Source organism: Schistocerca serialis, chromosome 2, assembly GCF_023864345.2.
Source record: "Schistocerca serialis cubense isolate TAMUIC-IGC-003099 chromosome 2, iqSchSeri2.2, whole genome shotgun sequence".
Taxonomy (NCBI): Eukaryota; Metazoa; Arthropoda; class Insecta; order Orthoptera; family Acrididae; genus Schistocerca; species Schistocerca serialis.
Window position 1 is genome coordinate 745,192,178 of NC_064639.1, and position 23,750 is coordinate 745,215,927.

Below are 23,750 nucleotides of genomic sequence, written 5' to 3' on the forward strand. Positions count from 1 at the left end.
ACACACACACAAACAAACACACACAGACCTACACTGCTCTGTGTATCGTCTTTTCATTCTTACACACACACACACACACATATAAACATTAGACTTCCTTATTTTTGACACAGACGTATTCTCCCAGAAACAAATAAAAATAGCTCCAATCCTCCTGTCCCGATCAAGGTACTGGGTGGTCGCCCTTGACTGTAATACAAATCTTGGAACGTCAAACCTGCTTCAATACATTCTGATTCAGGCGTCCCTCTGCCCTACTCCCAGCTTGTTGGAATGTGACTGAAAATAATCTATTTGTATAATGGATCGGATCTAAAGTGCTCGGATTTGTACATTAGTGCAAAAAATGAAAACGGTAAAAAATTAAAACTTAGTATTTTCTCTGTGCTGCTACTCCACGTGCGTTAAATGAATGAGACATCTTAATAGCTAAATTTATTGTTCTCCATATCCATTCAATATGTGACCATCTTTCTTTCAAGGCTCTGGAAAAAAAAGTAGAACTATTACCCTAGTAACTTGGTGAACCATCCCTAATTTCTAACCATGTCATTTATCTTTCAGCGAATTATAGGCCCAATCTGATGTAGCCAAGTATAATAAGTATCAGTTTTTAATCAATTGTTAATCCGCCATTTAGAGTCGGTGCTTAGCCACGAACTTGCGCAAAAAACAACGACCAGTTCATGTTTAAACAGAGAAATTCTAATAGCTAGTGGTAAAAACGATACTTTCTCTGACATTACTTACTGAATTTAGAAAAATGAACCTATCGATGTGGCGCAGTGTTTGGCTTAATAGATCTGCAATTCAGAGGCGGAGTTTCAAACTACCGTCAGACCACCCGGTTTCAAGTTTTCCTTAAAGTGGCTAAACTAATACCGGGATGGTTCCTTTGAAAATGACATAGGCCTTCCCCAGCCTGCTTCCATTTCGAGGTTATACTCTGCACGTTGTACCTTAATCTTGGATAATTATACTCCGTTGAATTTATCACTTTCATAGCTAAGGCGCTGAATTTCTAAAGCTCCACTGAAAAAATGTTGATATTAATACTTCTATATTAACTTCGCTATGACACGAAACTATATGTCATTTACTGGGAACTGTCTTTACGACACCTCAAAATCTTCCGAAAGTATTTGAAGCGAACAACTTTGGTCCTCTTTATCTATCTTCACTGTACAATCTGTGATAGAGGACACGCTGTATTCCAAGATTATTTTCCTCGCTTCTTGTTACGTTCGCGTGTGGTATGTAAGAAGAATAGTTATCAGGAACTGTCTGTAGAAGCTCGAATCCTTTTACTTTTATCGCCTCAACGACACTAGAGAAAGTTATGTGTCTCTTGACTCGATAGAGCGTCTGCCACGACAGATAACTGGGCCCTCATTCTCCCTCTCGTTCTGGTTTCCAACCCGAATCGGGCAATTGTTCTTTGAAACTTAGCTATCTCTTCCGCTAATCCAGCTTGGTAAGACTTTCAGACGGATAAACAATACTCAAGGACTTATCAAAAGGCGGTTCCATAAATGACCTCTGTCGTCGGTGAGTAACTCTTTCTTAATATTCTTTGTCTAATATCATAGTGACATGTGCATCACCACTGCAGACAGATTTTTGCAACTATTTCACATTCAACCGCTCCATACACGTACCGGTACTTCGAGGTAATCGATGATTGTGAATTATCCCAATGACTGATCGCCAGATTGTGTTATGAAAAGAAATTGCATCTTTTCATATAATTTGTTCCATCGCATTACATTACATTTATTTATTTATGTTTAGGCTTACGATGTAAGAGCACATAGCACACACGAGTCCAGCGTTCTGGTCAGAGGACCTCAGTTTCTTGTGCTCTCTCTCTCTCTCCCTCTCCCTCCACTCCCCCCCCCCCCCCCCCTCCCCGAAACACAAATACACTACTGGCCATTAAAATTGCTACACCAAGAAGAAATGCAGATGATAAACGGGTGTTCATTGGACAAATATATTATATTAGAGCTGACATGTGATTACATTTTGACGCAGTTTGGGTGCATATATCCTGAGAAATCAGTACCCAGAACAACCACTTCTGGCCGTAATAACGGCCTTGGTCCGCCTGGGGATTGAGTCAAACAGAGCTTGGATAGCGTGTACAGGTACAGCTGCCCATGCAGGTTCAACACGATACCACAGTTCATCAAGAGTTGTGACTGGCGTATTGTGACGAGCCAGTTGCTCGGCCACCATAGACCAGACGTTTTCAATTGGTGAGAGATCTGGAGAATGTGCTGGCCAGGGCAGCAGTCGAACATTTTCTGTATCCAGAAAGGCCTGTACCGGACCTGCAACATGCGGTCGTGCATTATTCTGCTGAAATGTAGGGTTTCGCAGGGATCGAATGAAGGGTAGAGCCACGGGTCGTAACACATCAGAAATGTAACGTCCACTGTTCAAAGTGCTGTCAATGCGAACAAGAGGTGACCGAGACGTGTAACCAATGGCACCCCATACCATCACACTGGGTGATACGCCAGTATGGCGATGACGAATACACGCTTCCAATGTGCGTTCACCGCGATGCCGCCAAACACGAATGCGACCATCATGATGCTGTAAACAGAACCTGGATTCATCCGAAAAAATGACGTTTTGCCACCCCTGCACCCAGGTTCGTCGTCGAGTACACCATCGCAGGCGCTCCTGTCTCTGATGCAGCGTGAAGGGTAACCGCAGCCATGGTCTCCGAGCTGATAGTCCATGCTGCTGCAAACGTCGTCGAACTGTTCGTGCAGATGGTTGTTGTCTTGCAAACTTCCCCATCTGTTGACTCAGGGATCGAGACGTGGCTGCACGATCCGTTACAGCCATGCGGATAAGATGCCTTTCATCTCGACTGTTAGTGACACGAGGCCGTTGGGATCCAGCACGGCGTTCCGTATTACCCTCCTGAACCCATCGATTCCATATTCCGCTAACAGTCATTGGATGTCGACCAACGCGAGCAACATTGTCACGATACGATAAACCGCAAACGCGATAGGCTACAACCCGACCTTTATCAAAGTCGGAAACGTGATGGTACGCATTTCTCCTCCTTACACGAGGCATCACAACAATGTTTCACCAGGCAACGCCGGTCAGCTGCTGTTTGTGTATGAGAAATCGGTTGGAAACTTTCCTCATGTCAGCACGTTGTAGGTGTCGCCACCGGCGCCAACCTCGTGTGAATGGTCTGAAAAGCTAATCATTTGCATATCACAGCATCTTCTTCCAGTCGGTTAAATTTCGCGTCTGTAGCACGTCATCTTCGTGGTGTGGCAATTTTAATGGCAAGTAGTGTAGAACTTGCCACCAGGCCTACTTGTGCCACAGATGCCTACGATTTTAGTAATAATGGTAAAAACTTTTTATATAACAATGATAAATTGTTTAATTACTACAAAATGTGTAAGAATAATATTTCTTTTCATCAGTTCTTAGTACATCGTAACTTCCAAGACACTGAAATTCAGAGAAATACAACATTTGAAAAGCAGTCTTCCGAAATACGTTTGCTATGCAATTACTTTAAGAATTATAAGAGAAACAGATTTGCATAATTTCGACAACGTCGTAATTTACACACTGTAAAATAATCGTGCGCATTCACCATTATCACTACGTCCTTTAGTAGTACGATTGCGAACGCAGGTATCCAAGCTGCGCGAGTGTGTGAATAGTATGAAAGCTGTTTCCTTCATTCTTTTTCGCCTACCATTGGGCAAGTCATCCTTTCGGTGATTTTTTGGGTAGTGAATGATGTTTTTCTTCCTGACTTGCCTTACTCAGCTTCCGATGATTTGCCAGTTCTACCTGTTGACTCATGAACTTTTTCGAATTTGTCGTTGATAGCTGCTACCTGTGAATATATGCCTTTCATTGTCTGGACTGCAGGCCCTCTCATGTGGGCAGACCCTCTCGCAAGCAATTGAAAACCATTCTATGATAAACGTAGCTGCAAATTTCAAGAATTCCTTGCATTTTTGAGACTCTCAGTCATCAGTCTACTGCATTTTAGCCGTTTTCTATTAGGTCGCTTTCTTTATTGTCTTTCTGACCATTACAAATATTGCAGTTGGTTTCAAACTAACTTCCCCATGCGCTAGTGACTTGAAATTATAAACATAACTCAGAACTGAGTGACAATGCAATATTAACTCACTTTCTTGGCTGTATGATCCAGGGTGGGGGTAGGGTAAAAAGGGTTGGTAATGATTTTGGAAATTTCTGGTACGTTCCTATGGGACCAAACTGCTGAGGTCATCAGTGCCGAGGCTTACACACTACTTAATCCAACTTAATCTATCTTACGGTAAGGACAACACACACACACACACACACACTCATCCCCCAGGGAGGACTCGAGCCTCCGAGGGAGGGGGGATCGCGAACCGTGGCAAGGCGCCATAGACCACGAGGCTACTCCGCGCGGCCGGCTGTTGTAATACTCGACGTCTCGGCTGCCCTGCAGGGATTGTGTATTGTGTGTGTAGTGTCATAATGCGTTCCATGCAGCATACGTCGAACTCGATGACGGCTGCTGGGCGTCATTGCCACATTTGCTATGCTAGTATCATCTCTATAGTGCTGGCCTCACGGCGCCGCAAGCTGCACTATGAAACTATTCGCCCCATGGCTCTCCCTTCAGTGTGTATTCGCTGCCCTTTCATATTGTTCTCATTATATTCCGTTGGTTTAATCTGAAATTTCGGTACACCTTATGATTCCGCTCTTTGAACTTCGTTACTCTGCTATGTTGTCCGTGTCATACATTTTCTCCTCGTTGTTGTCCTTTTCACCCCTGGCCAGTCGGCCGGTCTCTGCTGATTTTTGAGCTGTTTCAGGTCCTTGTCAGATTCTGGTCACAATAAACTGCAACAATACGAAAATTTCACACACACATGACTATAAAGCGTAAAATAATGATTTGAAGTAAAATAAATTTTTAATTTAACACGTTTTTAAGTTGGACTAAAACGAATAAAGTGATGTTTCCTATCCCCACACATATACCTTACGCCTTACAGACGGTTCTGAACATTTGTGATAGTGAATTTTTAATAGCAGTGAAAGTATATAAAATATTTATAACGAAAAACATGGGGCACATGCAAGAGATTCATGAATAAATTATCTGTTTCGTGTGCCCCATGCCTTTCGTTATAAATCTTACAAGTATTTTGATAGATATTAAAAATTCTTATTATAAATTTTTGAACTGTCCGTACGGTGTTGGTGATCTGTATGGGATAGGAGAAATTATTTTATATTTTATGGTCGATATAAAAACGTGTTGCATTAAAAAATTATTTTATTTTAAGGAATTATTCGAAAGATGGCTGAGAAATTTGGTAATTTATATATACTCAAATACAAAAGTTTTTATTAAAAAGTTTTTGGAGGGCTGAGTCATGATATCTCACCCCCACGCCTCCTTTGATCCGTTAATCTGCTCCTGGGTAAGAATTTTCTACGAGCGTATTAAGGCTTGACACTGACATCAGCGTGACGTGTGCAGGTTATCCCGCACCGGCGCTACATGCTGGAGTCCGGCCGCGGGCTCGGCGGGGGCAGCACGTCGCGGCTGCCGCCCCCGGAAGATCACTGCCGGTCGCCGCCGCCGCCGCCGCCGTGCCTGAGCCGGTCGCACCAGGACCTGCGCTCCGCGGGCGGCTGCTTCCACGCGCCCGTGCCCGCCCCCGCGCCGCCCTACCACCGCCACCTCTACCACCACCACACGCTGCCTCCGCCGCCGCCGCACTACCACCGCTACCACGCGCACATAGACGACGACTGCGGTCCTACGCCCCCTCCGCCTCCGACGTTGCACCACCACGGCCACCACCACCACCATCACCACCATCATCACCAGCGAGAGCTTTCAACTTCAAGGTTTATATTCCACAAGTATCACATTCTCATAACAAAAGCCTACGGAGGACGTTCTACAGGGTGAAAAGTGTTTAAACCGACAAACTCTGGGAGGTTGTAGGGGACATCAAAACAAATATTTTTCCCAAATGTCATTTTTTCCTATGAGGATTATTTAAACCGGTGGAGGCCGTATTACGCTCTTCAGTTATTAGAGGCCGTAGTACGATCTTCAGTTCTTAGAGGGCGTATTACGCTCTTCACTTGCAGGCAACTGCTGTCCACCAGTGTAGTAGTGCATTGTCTCTGTTTACTAATGGAGCGATACACCTGGAGTGAGTGCACTCATATGGTTGGTGCGTACTATGTAGCACACTACAACGGACGAGCTGCACGGATGGTTTATCAACAACAATATCCTAATCGCCGTATCCCACATCATACAACCTTTGCTGCTGTGTGCAAACGTCTGCGTGAGACCAGGTCATTTAGCGGATTACCTGGACAGGGACGCCGTCGCACGGTAAGAACGCTGCAATTTGAGGAAGCTGTCTGGCAGCATGTGGAGCGGGATCCTTCAATCAGCACTCGTGCAATTGCACGTAACGTGGGGACAAATCAGACGAATGTAAGAACAGTCCTTCGAGAGCAATTGTTACGTCCATTGCACTTACAGCGTGTCCACAACCTGGGCCCAGTTGATTATTCACCCAGAGCACAGTTTTCGCAGCGGTACCTGGAACAGTGTGAAATGCATCCTACATTTCCATCCTCTGTGTTGTTTACCGATGAAGTAACTTTCGGGCGTGATGGAGTCTTCAACATGCACAACTCGCATGTTTGGAGTGAGGGTAACCCACATGCCAATGTTACTAGCGCTCATCAAGTGCGCTTCTTCGTTAATGTGTGGGTCGGCGTTGTTGGGGACTGTTTAATTGGGCCGTATCGGCTACCTAGGCCATTAAATGGCAGGCAATATTACAATTTTCTCGCCAGAGCATTCCCAGAACTGCTGGAAGGCGTCCCGCTCCCTACAATACAACGCATATGGTTTTAACATGACGGGGCGCCGGCACATTTCAGTCGTCGTGTGCGGCGATTCCTGGACCGACGGTTCCCAGGAATGTGGATTGGCAGAGGTTGTCCTGTACCATTGCCTGCTCGAACCCCAGATATGTCCCCTCTGGACCTTTTGTGTGAGAAGAGATGCGCAACCCTGTTTACACAACTCCTGTTGCATCAGAAGAGGATCTGGTTGCCCGGATACTAGCAGCAGCAGCAGGAACAAATCAGGATACTCTTGCGGTTTTTGCCCATGTCAGACGGAACATGATCCGATGGTGTAACCTTTGTTTACGTGTCAATGGAGGCATTTTTGAAAATCTACTGTAATTGAAATTGGGTTGTGTTAATGTGTTGTCTCTTGGTCATAAAATGGAAAAGTGTTTGTTGGTTTAATTAATTTGCCGCCGTAGAAATCTTCCTCTACTGGTTTAAATACTCCTCATAGGAAAAAATGACATTAGGGAAAAATAGTTGCTTTTATGTCCCCTACAACCTCCTAGAGTTTGTCGGTTTAAATACTTTTCACCCTGTATAGTTACTCTGCTGAACACACATATGTTATGAAAGTGAACAGCAACTACTTCATCATTTGTCAAATACTACTACTCTAAAAAAATGCTGTCCTGAAGATTCAAACATACACATTTAGTTGCTCGTTCGAGGGCTTGTGTAAATAATTAAGTGCCAAGGTTTTCGTGAGACAAGGATAATTCTGAACTACGAGTTATGATAAAGAATTCCGGTTTAACCCTTAACTCGCGAGGTGTGTCTCAGACCGAGCAAAAATTTTCGAACTCACTCTCCAATGTCACTTCTGGCAGAAATCTTCAGTAACTCCTCCGCCCATCCTGCAATGTCTTACTGTCGGAAGCATTATCGCCTTCTTTTTTGTTGCTGACACGTGTTGACACTTTTTGGGTCTCCTAGACCGCGAATCGTGAACTACGAACCTGTTTTCTCCACTATAGCACAAAACGTGTTCGCAGGATTGTGTCAGTGTTTACTGCCCTAAATTTCATGAAATTGTTGGTCCGTGAATGGAGTGAAATGGCAGCAATACAGATCAAGAAATACACGAAAAGACGACGTTTTTACAATAGCCAATGATCACAGCTCTTCTAGCGAAGGATTATTCAAAGGAAGAACTTCAGGCTAGTTGTGATGAGGACCTTTGTTTCTCCAGTAAAATACGTAAACTGTTAATTAAAGTCAAATATATTCTGAGTGATAGCAAAAAAATGTAGATCCTAGCATTTATTGTTAGTTTCTTAGACTTTCTTCTTGTACTGATGGAGAGAACTTTTTATGCGCAAGTTTCAACCCGGGGATTTAGTTTTACATGAACAGTTACTTGCTACATAATTGTCCAGAATTGAAAATTTAGGTCTGTAACAGTTTTTTATGTGTACTATCTGAAAAAGGCACAGAAGTATGTACTCTACGCTCTATTTAGTAAATAGGATCAACAATAAGTATTTAAACAACACACACATAATTACAAAAATAAATTTCATGTAATTTAAATTAAATTTCGAATGATTTGCGCCCCAAATCTCCGTTAAACGTGGGGGTCCCACAGATACCACCTCGTACTAAACGTTGCAGAAAAGTCACCTTGTTAGTTAAGGGTTAAAATGTGTAAGTCCAACGAAGATAAATGAAGGCTAGAGTCCACACTGACGTTTCTTCTCACTCGTCTCGACAGCCTAAAAATAAAATGCTAACAATAAGTGTGCTTACGGATCCATCGAGAATCAATTAGCGCTTAAGGTATCCAAGAACTTCTAGTACCAACTAGAGTGCGGAAAAAATTCATAAACAATTTCCGATTAACGGGGTCGAGCTTGTAACCCCCCCGTAATAATTTTAAAAGTCAATATTAGTGAATTCGTAACCTCCCAGCAAGAATATGATGACAATAATTGAATGATAATGCAAATAGTGCCAAATGTTAGCTTCCCACAGTAATAAAACTCAATGATAATAAAAATGTGCAAAAATGTTAAGTCCCCACAAAATTAACGTTAAGATGAACCTGACAAATTTTATAAGGGCAGCTGCGCTGACCTTCGGCCGTGTGCAATAATTAAACCTGAACACAAAGACCAAAATTCTTACCTCAGTAAACTGCATCTATATCTGCTCTTATTTTTCGACACAGCTCCGTGCAATGCTGGCCCGTATTTAATTTTAATTCTCGGAGGGAATGCATAAGAAATATTATTTAACTTGAAATGAATCTGTTTCTTTAAAAAGGTTACTTTGTAGAAAAATTATTATTGGGGCAATTCTTGAACAAATTAATTACAATTAACATATGTTATTAGCTGAGCGCAATGCTGCTTCATTACCTTCGATAACAATATACCTCGTCCAGAACTGTGACCAGAGACCCATGTCGACGCCCGCCGACTCCTCACACACAACTACTGTTCCTGCCGACTCGCTACACGCAACTGCTCTGAGTCCAACTCACAACTACAACTCGCGCGGTCAAGCGCAGACTAGCAACAATAAATAACTCTCTGGTCAGAGATTCTGTCATGCCTCGCCATCGCTGTTAATGAATATACTGAATACATACGTGTTTCATAACCCTCCACTGGGGTGCAAAAATTTGGCAGCGATGGTGAGTCATTTGGACTTGCCATGAGCAACAAATTTTTTCTTAACTGATTAACTTTACGAACAGATGTAGAACATGAAGTAAATATGGTGCACATGCACCGAGTACAAAACATATCAGACAATGAAAAAAAGATATATACAATGAGTACAGAACATATCAGCAAATCAGAAAAATGTATATACAAATCATATTGATAAATGACAAAAGTGCACACTTACTGACGTTCAGCACAAAACATATTAACAAATGACATAAGTGCACATGCACTGTAGTTCAGAACATATCAGCAAATGAAAAAAATGTACATACAATGAGTAGAAATCATGTTAGAAAAATGACAAAAGTGCACACACACTGTAATTCAGAATATATCAGCAAATCAAAAAAAATCTATTGGTCATTAATATAAATCATATTAGCAAAAAATGATTTTCACTATGTTACAAGAATTAGGATAGGAAAGGGAAGGATTGCATCATAGTTGTAGCACTTTAGGGTGCACGCAGCTGCACTGAAAGTCCATATCTTTCTACTGTAGCACAACATCTAGTGGAACAATCTGAAGTTCTTTTCCCAGAAGTATTTATCAGCGTAGCCAAGACACTGAAATGTCGTAGTAATATTCCATGTTATCCTTTTAGCAGTACATTAGGTACACCAAACAGTGGGACCATAATAACATCTCCATCGCTCAAGGTGGTGGACAGCATGTCGTGTCAACACCACGTTCTTGTAAGGTACACCAACGTAGAATTAGTGCAAAAACCAAATATAGTGCTCCATGATCAAGAGGATATACAGGATAAACGGATATTGCAGTAATTCAGGGTAGTCAGACCAGAAGGTGAAGGACATTAAGTCAAATACTAGTCTTCACTGAGAATTACATTAGTAGTTTGCGGCATTCATTGCCCAGTTATTGAACATTTCTGTACCATGTATGTAGTATTACAGAATAATGTTCATAAATTGGCGTTTTACACAGAACATTGGCACTCATTGCCTAATTATAAATCATCAGAAGTCAAAATATTCATATGGTGTTTTACAGAGAACATTGGTACTCATTTCCTAATTACAAATCATCAGAAGTCATTATATTCATGTGGTGCTCTACAGAGAACATTGGTAGTCATTTCCTAATTACAAAACATCAGAAGTCATAATATTCATATGGTGTTTTACAGAGAACACTGGTACTCATTTCCTAATTACAAATCATCAGAAGTCATAATATTCATATAATGATTTACAGAGAACATTGGCACTCATTTCCTAGAATAATGTTCATAAATTGGCGTTTTACACAGAACATTGGCACTCATTGCCTAATTATAAATCATCAGAAGTCATTATATACATGTGGTGTTTTACAGAGAACATTGGTACTCATTTCCTAATTACAAATCATCTGAAGTCATTATATTCATGTGGTGTTTTACAGAGAGCATTGGTACTCATTTCCTAATTACAAACTATTATTATATTTTTTATTATGTGCTAGCAATGCATTGCGTTGAGATCGATAACTAATTGCTGGGGGATAATAATATTTGCATTTGACTTATTGCTGCAAATGAAGATGTGTAACGTCATTTGTCATGAGTCAGCTGTAGCAAGGTTATGAAACAAGTACAGTATATGTGATCACATTCATAAATGACATAGACTTAATTAACAACTGCTTATAGCATATTAATTTCATAAATAATTTCTCCTGCATAAAATATAGAAAAAAATTGATTATTAATCTAAAGGAAGAAACGCATTTTATGGTGAAAAGTAGTGACCTCGAATTAACAGGCAGTGAAATGTATATAAAAATGTGTTCCATAGCTGTCCCTTCAAAAACCTTCAGTCATCCTACTATGCAATATAACACATACTGTCAAAACGAACTGCAACAAATACTTAAATAGCTACATAGCATAAATACATAACTTCAACATTATCCTCATCTGTAAAGAAAAAAACTTCAGTATCCATCACTTCATTATCCATATTATCATAACTCCATTATTATCATCACCTGTAAAGAAAAACTTCATTATCCATAGTAGCATATTCTTCATCATCATTCATCAGTATTCATTATCATCTGCAAAAAATCACTTCATTATTCATTATACAACTATTCCTTATTTCTACCATATTTCATCACTAAAACTAAGATGTGTAGTTCTGTCAGACAGCCTGTATCAATCGCCTCGTCTTCTGAAAGAAAAAATTAGTTAAAACTGCTATTCTACGATTTGTATAGTATATTCTTGTTAATGCTTGTTAATTATGATCCATTTAATCTTCCTCACAAGGTTTGCATCTTCTTTCGACCATTCCGAAGGTGAAATTCCCATTTCTGTTTAATTTATTTTTTTTACGCATCATTTCTTTCTGAAATTGATGAACAAAGATTAATGTCTTGCATTTACATCATATACTCACTAAATAATGATTGGTTATATGGTAACATAATTAAGCATACAGCATAACATGACAGAAAACGTAATATGTCAAAAAAATAGACAGTGTTCAAATGCAAAAATGTACACAGAATATCACAATGCAGCAGCAAAATAGTCATGATGTTGAGATATCATAAGGCAAAATGTCAAAGTCAACTGGTGTTTGCTATATCTTAATTATTTCTCAGTGCATACAAACAAAATATGAAAACAATCGTACATACATAAAAAAATGATGACAAGAAATGTGTAAAATGAATATATCACTAGATAAAATTGCATAATTATTCATAGCATACGTAATTTTATCTGGAAAAACGTGCACAGTCTGATATGTAACGACAAGAAGAGCGACCTGCTAACCTTACCTTGCCGGGCACTTGCCAAGAAAAAAATACGACAGTCATCAGTAAGTAATCACATAAATATAATTGCATAAATGGTCATAAAGTGTGTAAATTCATCAGGAAAAATATACACGGTCTGATGTGTAACGACAAGAAAAGCGACCTGCTAACCTTACCTTGCCGGGCACTTGCCAAGAAAAAATACGACAATCATCAGTAAGTAGTCATGTGAATATAATTGCATAAGTGATCATAAAATTAGCAAATGGCATTATAGCATGTTAAATCATAAAGTATCTTCATTCAATAAAAGCTTTGATGTTTGACCAGTGGTGGTTTCCCTTCGATTTTCTGGTTCTCAAAGTTACGACGTGTACAACATTGGGGTGAGGAATGCTGCGAATCCGATATGGTCCTGCGTACAGAAGTTCAAATTTACTGCACCTACCTTTTCCTTTATTAGATAAATGGTGTATACGTACTAATATCTTCTGTCCGATGTGAAAGTCACGGCGTATACAAACCCGTTTTTGCTGTCTTCTCCGGCACTCTAAGGCACGTTTGATGTTCTTCGGCGCAATGTCAATTATTTCATGGTGTCGTAGTCGACGAGATGTATGAAATGTTACTAATTCTCTAATTTTGTTAGGTGGTTCAACATTTTTCAATATAACAAACGGAGATAGCATAGTAGATTCATTTGGTATGGAATTAATTACATCCTGGAATGAGAGTATGTGTGTGTCCCAATCAATATGTTTTTTAGGGCAGTATATTCTACACAGTTTACCAATTTCTTTCATTAAGCGTTCACAATGGTTCGAAGAAGCATGGTACCTAGATATATAGATCGGAGAAATGTTTCTAGCTCGTAACATACGTGTCCATATAGCAGAACGAAATTGTGATCCATTGTCGGAAATTACTTTCATCACATGCCCTACATGAAATAGAAAATGTTTTACAAATGCTTTCGAAACAGTTTTAGCTGTAGCTTTGCGTAACGGAGTGAAGGTAACAAATTTCGAAGTGAGTTCAACAGCGACAAAGATGTAGCAAAAACCTCAATTAGTTCTGGGAATCGGACCAAAAATGTCTACAGCGGCCATATGTCTGAATTTAACAGGTACAATGGGATATAACGGAGGAATGTGTGAAGTTGTGTCTCACTTGGCTTTCTGGCAAACTTTACGTGACGCTAAAACTCGTCGTATACGTTTCTCCATGTTGGCAAAATAACAGTTCTGTCTCAGTATAAGAAAGCATTTTCTGGCTCCGTAATATGCGTAACTTAAATGAGTATACCAGATTAATTTGTTAACAAGCTCGTCAGGAATGCATAATAACCAATTGTTGCTGTCAGGATGAGAACGGCGAAATAGAATGTCTTTGCGTACAGTGTAATGGTTTCTAATCGTAACATTATTCCTATCTTGCCAGAGGTGTTTAATCTCTTTCCACACGTTGTCTTTATTTTGCTCTTGTGCTATGTCTTGTAATGACGACGAAATGAAATTTTCAAATGCCACTTGTTGAATGTACATGACGCTGAAATTTGCTTTGCAGAAGTCGGTTGCGATGTCTTGCTGATTGTTGCTGAGAGAACGAGATAGTGCGTCTGCTATAACATTTTGTGTGCCGGGAATGTGAACAATTGTGAAATTAAATTCCTGTAAATAAAGCTTCCATCTGCTTAATCTGTCGTGTGAAAATTTAGCTGAAATTAAAAATTGTATCGCTCTGTGGTCTGTGTATACGGTGGTATGTCTGCCATAAAGAAAGTGCCTAAATCTCGTAAAAGACCATACAACACAGAACGTTTCAAGTTCAGTAAGGGAATAATTTCGTTCAGCAGGTGACAGAATGCGACTTGCAAATGCGATGTTTTTAATTATTGTAGAGCCATCTTCTTCAATTTCCTGGAAAATATGTACGCCTAAAGCGGTGTTGGAACTGTCGGTGGCAATGGAAAAATTTTTGGTAAGATCTGGGTGCGATAAAAGTGGAGCATTCAACAAAGCATGTTTCAGGTTCATAAATTCAGAATGTGCTTACTTATCCCAGGACCAAATAGTGTTTTTACCTGTCAATTGGCATAATCTAGGTGTGTCTAAAGCATAGTGATGAATAAATTTACGAAAAAAGTTAATTAATCCCAAAAAGCTGCGTAATTGTTTTTTTGTCGTAGGAACAGTAATGTCACGTAAAGCTTGAAGTTTTTCCGGATCAGGCGCAATGCCTTCTGCTGAAATTACGTGTCCAAGAAATTTTACAGAAGTTTTACCAAAATGCGATTTACTGAGATTAACTGTGACTCCTTGTGCACGAAAAGTTTGCAACAGTTGTTCAAGAATCAGATTGTGTTCAGACCAGTTAGCTTCTGCGATAAGAATTTCGTCTACGTACGTCGTGATTCTGTCTTTAAGTTCTGTCGGAAGTATTGTATTCAAACCGCGAATAAAAGATGCAGAAGAAATAGTTAAACCGAATGGTAAGTTGCAAAATTGATAACAGTCGCCAAAACAGAGAAATGCTGTGTACTTTCTGCAGTTCGGATGGAGCTGAATTTGCCAAAATCCCGATTTCAAATCTAACGTGGAATAAATAGCAGTACCATGAAATTTCTGTAGAAGTTCTTCTAGTGTCTGTGGTCAATCTGTTTCATTAATAATTATGTCATTGATGTGACGTGAATCAGGTATGAGGCGAAGTGAACCATCTTTTTTCTTAACAATATGTAGCGGGTTTATGTACGGACTAACTGCCGGTTCAATAATTCCTTGGTCAAGTATATCCTGCAATTCTTTCTTAACTTGTTCTCGGTGGATATATGGAATGGGATAATGCTTGGCTTTAAGTGTATCATGCTGTTTGACTTGAAATTCATACATAAAACCGGACATAGTACCAGGAATGTTGTCGAAAACTGGAGCTTGCTGTAAAAGAATTTTGTGTAGCTGCGTGCGTTCGTCGTCTGTATTTGCACTGCTTTGTTTAACTTTATCAGAAATCATCTGCATTACGTCGTAGTCAGCTTCGTCTGGAGTATTATAGTTATGTACGTACGTATCCGTGAACAATGTGGAATTACAGTCTACGCCACGTGATACAGAAATGACCTCTGTACAATTAATTGTTTGTTCTTCTGCAGATAATGAGTGCTGAAATTCTAAAGCCAATTGTACATTTTCATCCTTTAGCATTAAATAGGAATTTTGAAAATCAATAACTGCGTCGTGTTGTACCAGAAAATTAGTACCTAAAATAACGTCTGTTGTCAATAAAGGAACAATCCAAACATTTGAGTGAAAAGTATGACCTGCAATACAAAATGATAAATGCGTCTGTAATTTTACATCTACTCCTTTACTCGATACTGCTCCTTTCACTTTTGTTTTGCCTAATGGTAATGTAGGATAGGTATTCTCCTTGTTACACTCGTTGAAAGTTTCTTCATTTATTACTGACATAGGTGATCCGGAATCGATTACTGCTGAAAATTTCGATGAACCAATTTTAATTTCGATGACAGGATGTGAAATGGTTTTCTGAACAACTGGTCTTACCTGCAAAAGAGTGTCTCTGATGTCGTCAAAAGTAATAACATTTTCGTGAACAACATTCTGCGTGTCAAAGGTAGTGCTTGTGTTACTGGAAGATGCGACCTGTACAGTATCTAGTCAGATTCTATCTGATGTGTTATTATTTTCTGCAGGATGTTGTGGTATTTCGACTATTTGAACTGTTCTGCTATTTCTTCCAGACGTATTACGCTCTGGATGATACCTACTGCCTGGTTCATTCACGAGTATATGTTCTTGCGGATGATTTTGCTGTTGGTAAGGCCGACTGTTATTAGATATACGCTGAAAATTGTGCTCGTTATTTTTACGTCTGTCGTAATAGTCATTTTTATACGATGCATTGCGATAGGAATTGAAGTACTGTGTTTTCTGCACGTAGTTATTTCCTTGCTGGCGTGCGTTACTATTTGTTGTAGCTGGGACTATATGTGCACGTGGCGAAACATTAAAGTTTGGTTGACCTTGTAGACCGCATTGTTGGCTAGGCATGCTAACCGACTGACTTTCATGCTGTTGTGGTGAAAAACGTCTATTGTTCCCAAAATGTGGTTCCTGTTGCTGATAATTTTGTCGATATTGATTATTAAAACTGTGTCTGTTATTAAAGTTCTGGTGGTTGTCGTTCCTAAAGCGTCTATTAGCTTTGCTATTGAAATTGCGTGGTTGATCGTAATTACTGTAAGTTTGTTGGCCTTGGTTGTTATATGAAAAATTTTTGTTTACGAAGGAATAATCTGATTGCTGCACTTCTAAAAGCTGCAACAGATCCCTGAATGCCGAAATATTTTCTTTTTGCTGGCCCATTAAAAGTGACACTCTTAATGATTGTGGCAATTTAGAAATACATAATTGAATGAGTGCAGATTCACTATATGGTTCACTTAAGTACTGGTTTTGTTGGACCATATGCTCAAAAATTGCGTGACACTGGGAAAATTTGTGTTCTCATAATTTGGTAAACTAATTAGTTGATCTTTAATTCCACGCTGTGTCGTCTTCGACCAATACGCTGACAGAAAAGCATTCTGAAATTCTTCTACTGAATAACATTGTCACGCGATCGGTCTCATACGAGTTGCCGGTTCGCCTTCCAAAAAACTGCAAATAAATTCAAGTTTATGTGTTACGGGCCAAGTCGGTGGAAAAGCAAAGCTGAATTGTTGTATCCAATCCAGTGGATGAATCTGTGTTCTGTCATTTTTAAATACTTTAAATTTTCTCACTGACAGAAAATGTTTGTAATCAAAATTGTCGTCTCTGTATGTCGGAACAGGTTCAGCATTGTATGTGAATCTGTTTGATTGTGACTGTTCTGAATCTAACTCACGTACTCTCTGTAGATTACCTAAATTATACACGCTGCGTGAGTCTGACAAATGTTCGCAAAGTGGCGTCTGCTGTGATGTGTTATTAACTGAAATATTTTTTATCTCTGTTACCTCTTACTGTAAACTTGACAATTTTCTACGCAATGTGTTATTAGACAAATCGATCTCATTGATTGTCTGCTGTAAATTTTGGATTTCAGGAGTTTGGTTAAACAAAATTGGTGCAGTATCGTCTGATTTGCTGTTATTATTACTTTCAATAATATCAATACGACTGGCCAATTCATCACATATTTCAGTCAGTATTTTCACCTGATCATCGGTTTTGGTGTCAGAGGCATTAATCTGTTTTTGCATTTTACGTGTGGTTTCGTTCAGTTTTTTAACGTCAGCTTTGATGTCATCGGAATCCTGTGTTAGTTCTAATTGTTCGAGTCTGTCGGTCACTGTTTGAATATCTACTGTGTGTGTATCTGTTTTTGATTTAAGATCAGAAACTTCATCACGTAATTCGGTGTTCAACTGTTCGATGGTATTAATTTTGTCCGATACTGTAGCAATATTGTTGTCTACGTATGTTTTTGCCTTCGCAAACATCTTACGTTTATCTTCTTGTCTCTGTGCAGTGATTGTTTCCATGACTTGACGTTTTACTTTATTTTGATTCTTTATAAATTTGCGGAAACGCGTATCACTGTTTTGTAGGTGAAGATTAAAACGTTCGTCAATTTGTGGGTTCTGTTGTTCGAATTTCGCGTCTATCTTTGCAGCCATTGTGCGCGAAAGTTCTGCTGTCATTAATTTAAACTCGTCGCGTAATTGTGTAGCTTTTTCAGAGCATTGTTTACCGACTGTACTAATTTCGTCTCTAAGTGTTCCTGTTGTGGCTGTTTGCATATCGCTTAATTCCTGAGCAACAGATCTAATTTCTTCGCTACTTTTCCTAGCACAAGCCTCAATTTCCACACGTAATTGTTCCTTAGTGTCATGACACTGCGCAGCAACGGCTCTAATCTGTTCACTAAGCTGTCTGGAATTGTTGTCTAATTTTTCATTTAACTGTCTGGAATTGTTGTCTAATTTTTCATTAATTTCATGAATAAGTTGTTTGTGATTGTTGTCTTGTTTTTCACTCTATTGTTTGAAATCTTCCCTAAGTTGTTTGGATTCTCCTTTCTGTTCTAGCAATATTGCCATAATTTGATCAAATCTAAAATGGACATCTCTATTCTCTGTACTGTGTGATGGTGTGTCTTCAATTGTCACGTTTTGTGTATCCATTTGGACATTCTGTGATTCCTGAAGATGTTTGCTAATCGGATGTACACTGTTGGTCACTAAATCGGAATTAAATAAATCTGTCCTACTTTGAGTATCATGTTCATTTTCATTGGAAAAATTCGTCTGGTCGTCACGTGAATTTTGCAGACCGGTTGTGTTGAGCTGGGCAGCGCCCATTGCAACAGAGCGCCCCGCGTCATCAATTGTCGTTAAGTTAACAGACGACACCATTGAATTTGTATGTTCATCACTAAGATCAAAATCAACGTTAGTGGTCGGTATGTACTGATTTTCACTAAATGGAGGGTTGTCATCATTACATTGCGTGTCACAATTACTATCGGTCAAGTTGTTTAATTCCGTAATTTCACTCATTATACTTCGCGATGTACTATCAATAGTTTTTCGCGGCATTTTTACACAAGTCACAATTATTCGACAATGAAACAAAGACAATACAAAATGCAACAAACAAAAATACAACAAAGAGCAACAATTTGCCGATGACCTGTAGGAGAAAGTCACAAAAATTAGTAAAAGCATTGCGCCAAATGCTAATTATATTTTAGTAAATAAGAGCAAATATCTGACTACTTATCAGAAGATTCTCAAAGAAATACAATCCTGGACTGGATGTCGCCAAGTGTAACCTCCCCGTAATAATTTAAAAAAATGAAAAGAATTGAATGATAATGCAAATAGTGCCAAATGTTAGCTTCCCACAGTAATAAAACTCAATGATAATAAAAATGTGCAAAAATGAAATGAATCTGTTTCTTTAAAAAGGTTACTTTGTAGAAAAATTATTATTGGGGCAATTCTTGAACAAATTAATTACAATTAACATATGTTATTAGCTGAGCGCAATGCTGCTTCATTACCTTCGATAACAATATACCTCGTCCAGAACTGTGACCAGAGACCCATGTCGACGCCCGCCGACTCCTCACACACAACTACTGTTCCTGCCGATTCGCTACACGCGACTGCTCTGAGTCCAACTCACAACTACAACTCGCGCGGTCAAGCGCAGACTAGCAACGATAAATAACTCTCTGGTCAGAGATTCTGTCATGCCTCGCCATCGCTGTTAATGAATATACTGAATACATACGTGTTTCAAGCTCTTTGACATTTCAGAGAGATTGTTAAGTCGCACTTAAAACATTTAATCGAACTGTTAGTGTGAAAAATATTTCTGCTGGAAAATTACAGCTTCTGCCAACTATTGACTTAAAACGAATACGAATGTACAGCGCACAAGTATGTTTTGCCCTTGTGGCTGATTAAAACCATCTAAGCTATCGCAGCACTAATCACGATCGATCTTCATAGCTTCAATTTTGTCAGCACTTCTATTTTAGAAAGTTCACGGAAACTCTCTTCCATACCTCGCAGAACTAGTACTCCAGATTTTGATGGAAAGGATAAACATGGCTGTTCAATGGTTTACATCTATGATCTTCCTAAATAACAATTGCTGAAATATTTCACAGGTTATGTGATTTCGGGAGCTACGGACGAACCATCTGATTTACGTGACAACAACCTAAGTAATATATCATAGCAATTTATTGGGAAGCAAAACTCAGCTTGATAAAGGTATTTTCGCCCACCCAACATTTGAGGATCTTCATAGTTGATTAGAACATTTTGTGGACCTTTGTGTGTACTATTTTCGCTCATTTATCATTTCCTATGTCTCTTTTTTAATGAATTTTAATTTAGTTCGGTAATATATTACATAGTCTATTTGGACACTAACGACCACGATTTTGTGTGCCCTTAGACCGAGCGAGAACCAGCGTACGACTAGTGTGCTTCGCGTTCCAATGACGTCCCTGTCTCTTTCTCTTTATTGTGATAAGCTCGTGAAATTAAAATAAAAAGTCACAGAGATAATAATAATTTCAGGTACCTGTAAGTCATGTGGGAAGTGTTGAATAGAGACTGGAGGCTTGTTATGTTCCAGTGTGGCTATGGAGGCGCCTGTCTCGTTCGCAGTATGTAATATGGGGTACAAAGAGGATACAAGGTAAAGGCATAAATGCTGTTATTGCATTCTGGTGCTCCAATGATAATCATCTAAGATAGTCACAGAATTTGTAAGTCGACACTAGTTACCACATTAAGATTTATAAATGAAACTCTGGTCTACAGAGAACTAACAACTTACATGCGATCGAAAGCTGGTAATAACTGAATGCGACAGCTGGTGTATTACGTGCCTTGTAACAGCAAGGCAAGAATTCTGCAGAACGTCGTTGCATGAACATCAGAAGCAGAACCATGTTCAAGGGGTTCTTAATCACTCTTGCCAACGAAGTTAACGATCGGCAATTAGTAACCAGCAATGAACCACAGAAATGGGAAGACGAATCGCACTCCCGTAACTTCTCTAGAGTGTCAGGTTGGATGAGCTGAACAGGAAATGCGCTCGAGCAGCGTTAATATTACAGGGTGACCATAAAAGAACGTCCCAGTTCCAATGGCGTATTACAGCATTTTAAGTTATAATATTTGCAAGAAATCGTACATCAAATTAAAGGTAAACTTACTTAGTTTTCCTTACAAATGTTCAATATGTGCATCTGTAGTTATGTGGCACACATCCAACCTTAAATCCAATTCCTCCCACAGTTTGGTTAACAAGTTCAGCGTAATGGAAGCAATTCAATTGCGTGTCTCAACTCTGGCAAATCATTATGTAGCAGCGAACATGCAGACACGGTCTTTTGCAAAGTCCCAGTGGAAAAATTACATGGCGTGAGGTAGAAACCGGGAAATTGACCATTACGACCAATCCACTGGTCAGGGACTTCGACGCTCAACACCCTCGTACAAAGAGATGCTAATGAGGAGGGTCTCCATCTTGTAGCCAAATAAAATTTCCTTGTTTTCCTAACTGGAGATATAGCCGTTCCTACGACGATAGCTTAAACGAAAAATAATAATAATAATAATAATGCTCCGTACTCTTGATGTCAGGGCATAGTGCAGAAAATGTTTTTTGGGGAATCTCTTTGACAAATTACAAGTTCATTAGAATGTTCTGATCTCTACTTACGAACATTGTGGGTATCTCATCACTGAACATCACACGATCAAGAAAGTCATCTCCCCGCGGCAAAACTTCTCTTGCAAAGTTATAAAGTACACCGTAGGCACCTGGCTTTAAATCATGTACCAACTGTAGCTGGTATAGACGCATACATAAATGTTACCTTAAAACTTTCCACACTGTTATCTTTGGCAATTAAAGTTGAAAACTTTCTTTCAGAATACACTCTTCAGTGCTATGAATACGGCCGACATTCTCTTCAGACACTTTTTGGTCGTTCCCCGACATCCTCTTCAGACACTTTTTGGTCGTCCCATGTTCATCCCTTCTCACACACAAACACACACACACACACACACACACACACACACACACACACACATGTGGTCGTTTCGAACTGACTACACCATCGACAAATATCTTTGCCACGAGGGGAGAGGCACAATTAAACTTTAAATCAAATGCACGTTGAGCTGAAATTAAAGGTTCACTCTTGGGAAACTGCAGAGCACAAAACGCTTTACACTCAGGGGGCGCCATTTTGAGTGTGTGCTACTGCGAGTGTGAAAATAACAAGGCATTACTCTCAGTTGTGCTTATGCAAAACCCTTTGAACCAAGATTCTACAACGCTTACAGTTGATACCACTACAATTTACGACTGGTACATTCTTTTATGGGCGTCCTTTATTTGGAAACGTGACAGTCACCTAAAATGAACACGTCACTACGCTGATAGGACTGCAGAAGCTTTGTATCTGGTTGTTATGAACTGAATGAGTTTTTCGCTAGATTATACACGTCGCAATCACGGATTTTAGTATTGGGAATACTTTCGATTTATCCTTATTTTTTAAATCTGTTAACGAGCATAATAAAAGTTCTTTAATACAGTTTAAATTAGTAATTCTAGTTGCACTAGAGAATTTAGAGGCAGGAAAATACGAATTGATATAATTTTATGGAGGACAGAGATGATGCTCGTTACGTTACTTCCTTTAATAAGCTTCACAAAGCTAAAAAAATTTTCGTTACTTGCTTTAATAGGCTTCAGAAAGCTAAGAAAACTAAAATAAGTCAAAAGAAAAAAGTAATGGTGCTTTAAATTACACAAGGTATTGAGTAATTAAGTATCGACATCAGGTACATGGAAAAGCTGCTCTGTTAATAAAGCTCAGGACATTTGCTCTCAGAGTTGTATTCATTTTCGTGTTGTATCTCCCTTCTCTGAAGGAAACAGGCAGCGGAAAATTCGGGGTACTAGTATCTATGATCATGATCTTAAATGAGCCCTTGCCGGCAGCGGTGGTCTAGCGGTTCTAGGCGCGCAGTCCGGAACCGCGTGACTGCTACGGTCGCAGGTTCGAATCCTGCCTCGGGCATGGATATGTGTGATGTCCTTAGGTTAGTTAGGTTTAAGTAGTTCTAGGTTCTAGGGGACTGATGACCATAGCTGTTAAGTCCCATAGTGCTCAGAGCCATTTGAACCATTTTTTCAAGAGATCCCATCCCTAGTGAACTGTGGAGGACTGCATACGTGCGTAGTCTGATGGATCACTTTCCTCTCTATATGTGAATTAGGTGCCGCATTATGCCCACTGGACACCAACAAGTCTTCCTAATGACTGTACAAGTGGTGGAGAAAATCACAGCCGGCCGGGCTGACCGAGCGGTTTCAGGCGCTACAGTCTGGAACCGCGCGACCGCTACGTTCGCAGGTTCGAATCCTGCCCCGGGCATGGATGTGTGTCATGTCCCAGGTTTAAGTAGTTCTAAGTTCTAGGGGACTGATGACCTCATAAGTTAAGTCCCATAGTGCTCACAGCCATTTGAACCATTTTTGAGAAAACCGTTGAAGATTCTGTGATGTTTTACTTCTGCATCAAATGGTTACTGTACAGAAGCACCCTCATCTCTGGACTGCTGGATCGAATTGAATAACTAGGTATCACTCTTAAAAATAATGGCTCTGTGCACTATGGGACTTAACATCTGTGGTCATCAGTCCCCTAACTAACCTAAGGACATCACACACATCCATGCCCGAGGCAGGATTCGAACCTGCGACCGTAGTGGTCACGCGGTTCCAGACT

General features: G+C 39.7%; 1 protein-coding gene across 1 annotated transcript in view; it reads left to right on the forward strand.

Annotated features, from left to right (window-relative positions):
* Nucleotides 1–23,750, forward strand: part of LOC126456380 (uncharacterized) — a 236,133-nt gene that overhangs the window by 206,838 nt on the left and 5,545 nt on the right. The window contains exons 5-6 of the mRNA XM_050092134.1: nucleotides 5,549–5,731; nucleotides 5,792–5,922. Of these exons, the coding sequence (XP_049948091.1) occupies nucleotides 5,549–5,731; nucleotides 5,792–5,922 (314 nt within the window). The remainder of the gene's footprint in view (nucleotides 1–5,548; nucleotides 5,732–5,791; nucleotides 5,923–23,750) is intronic.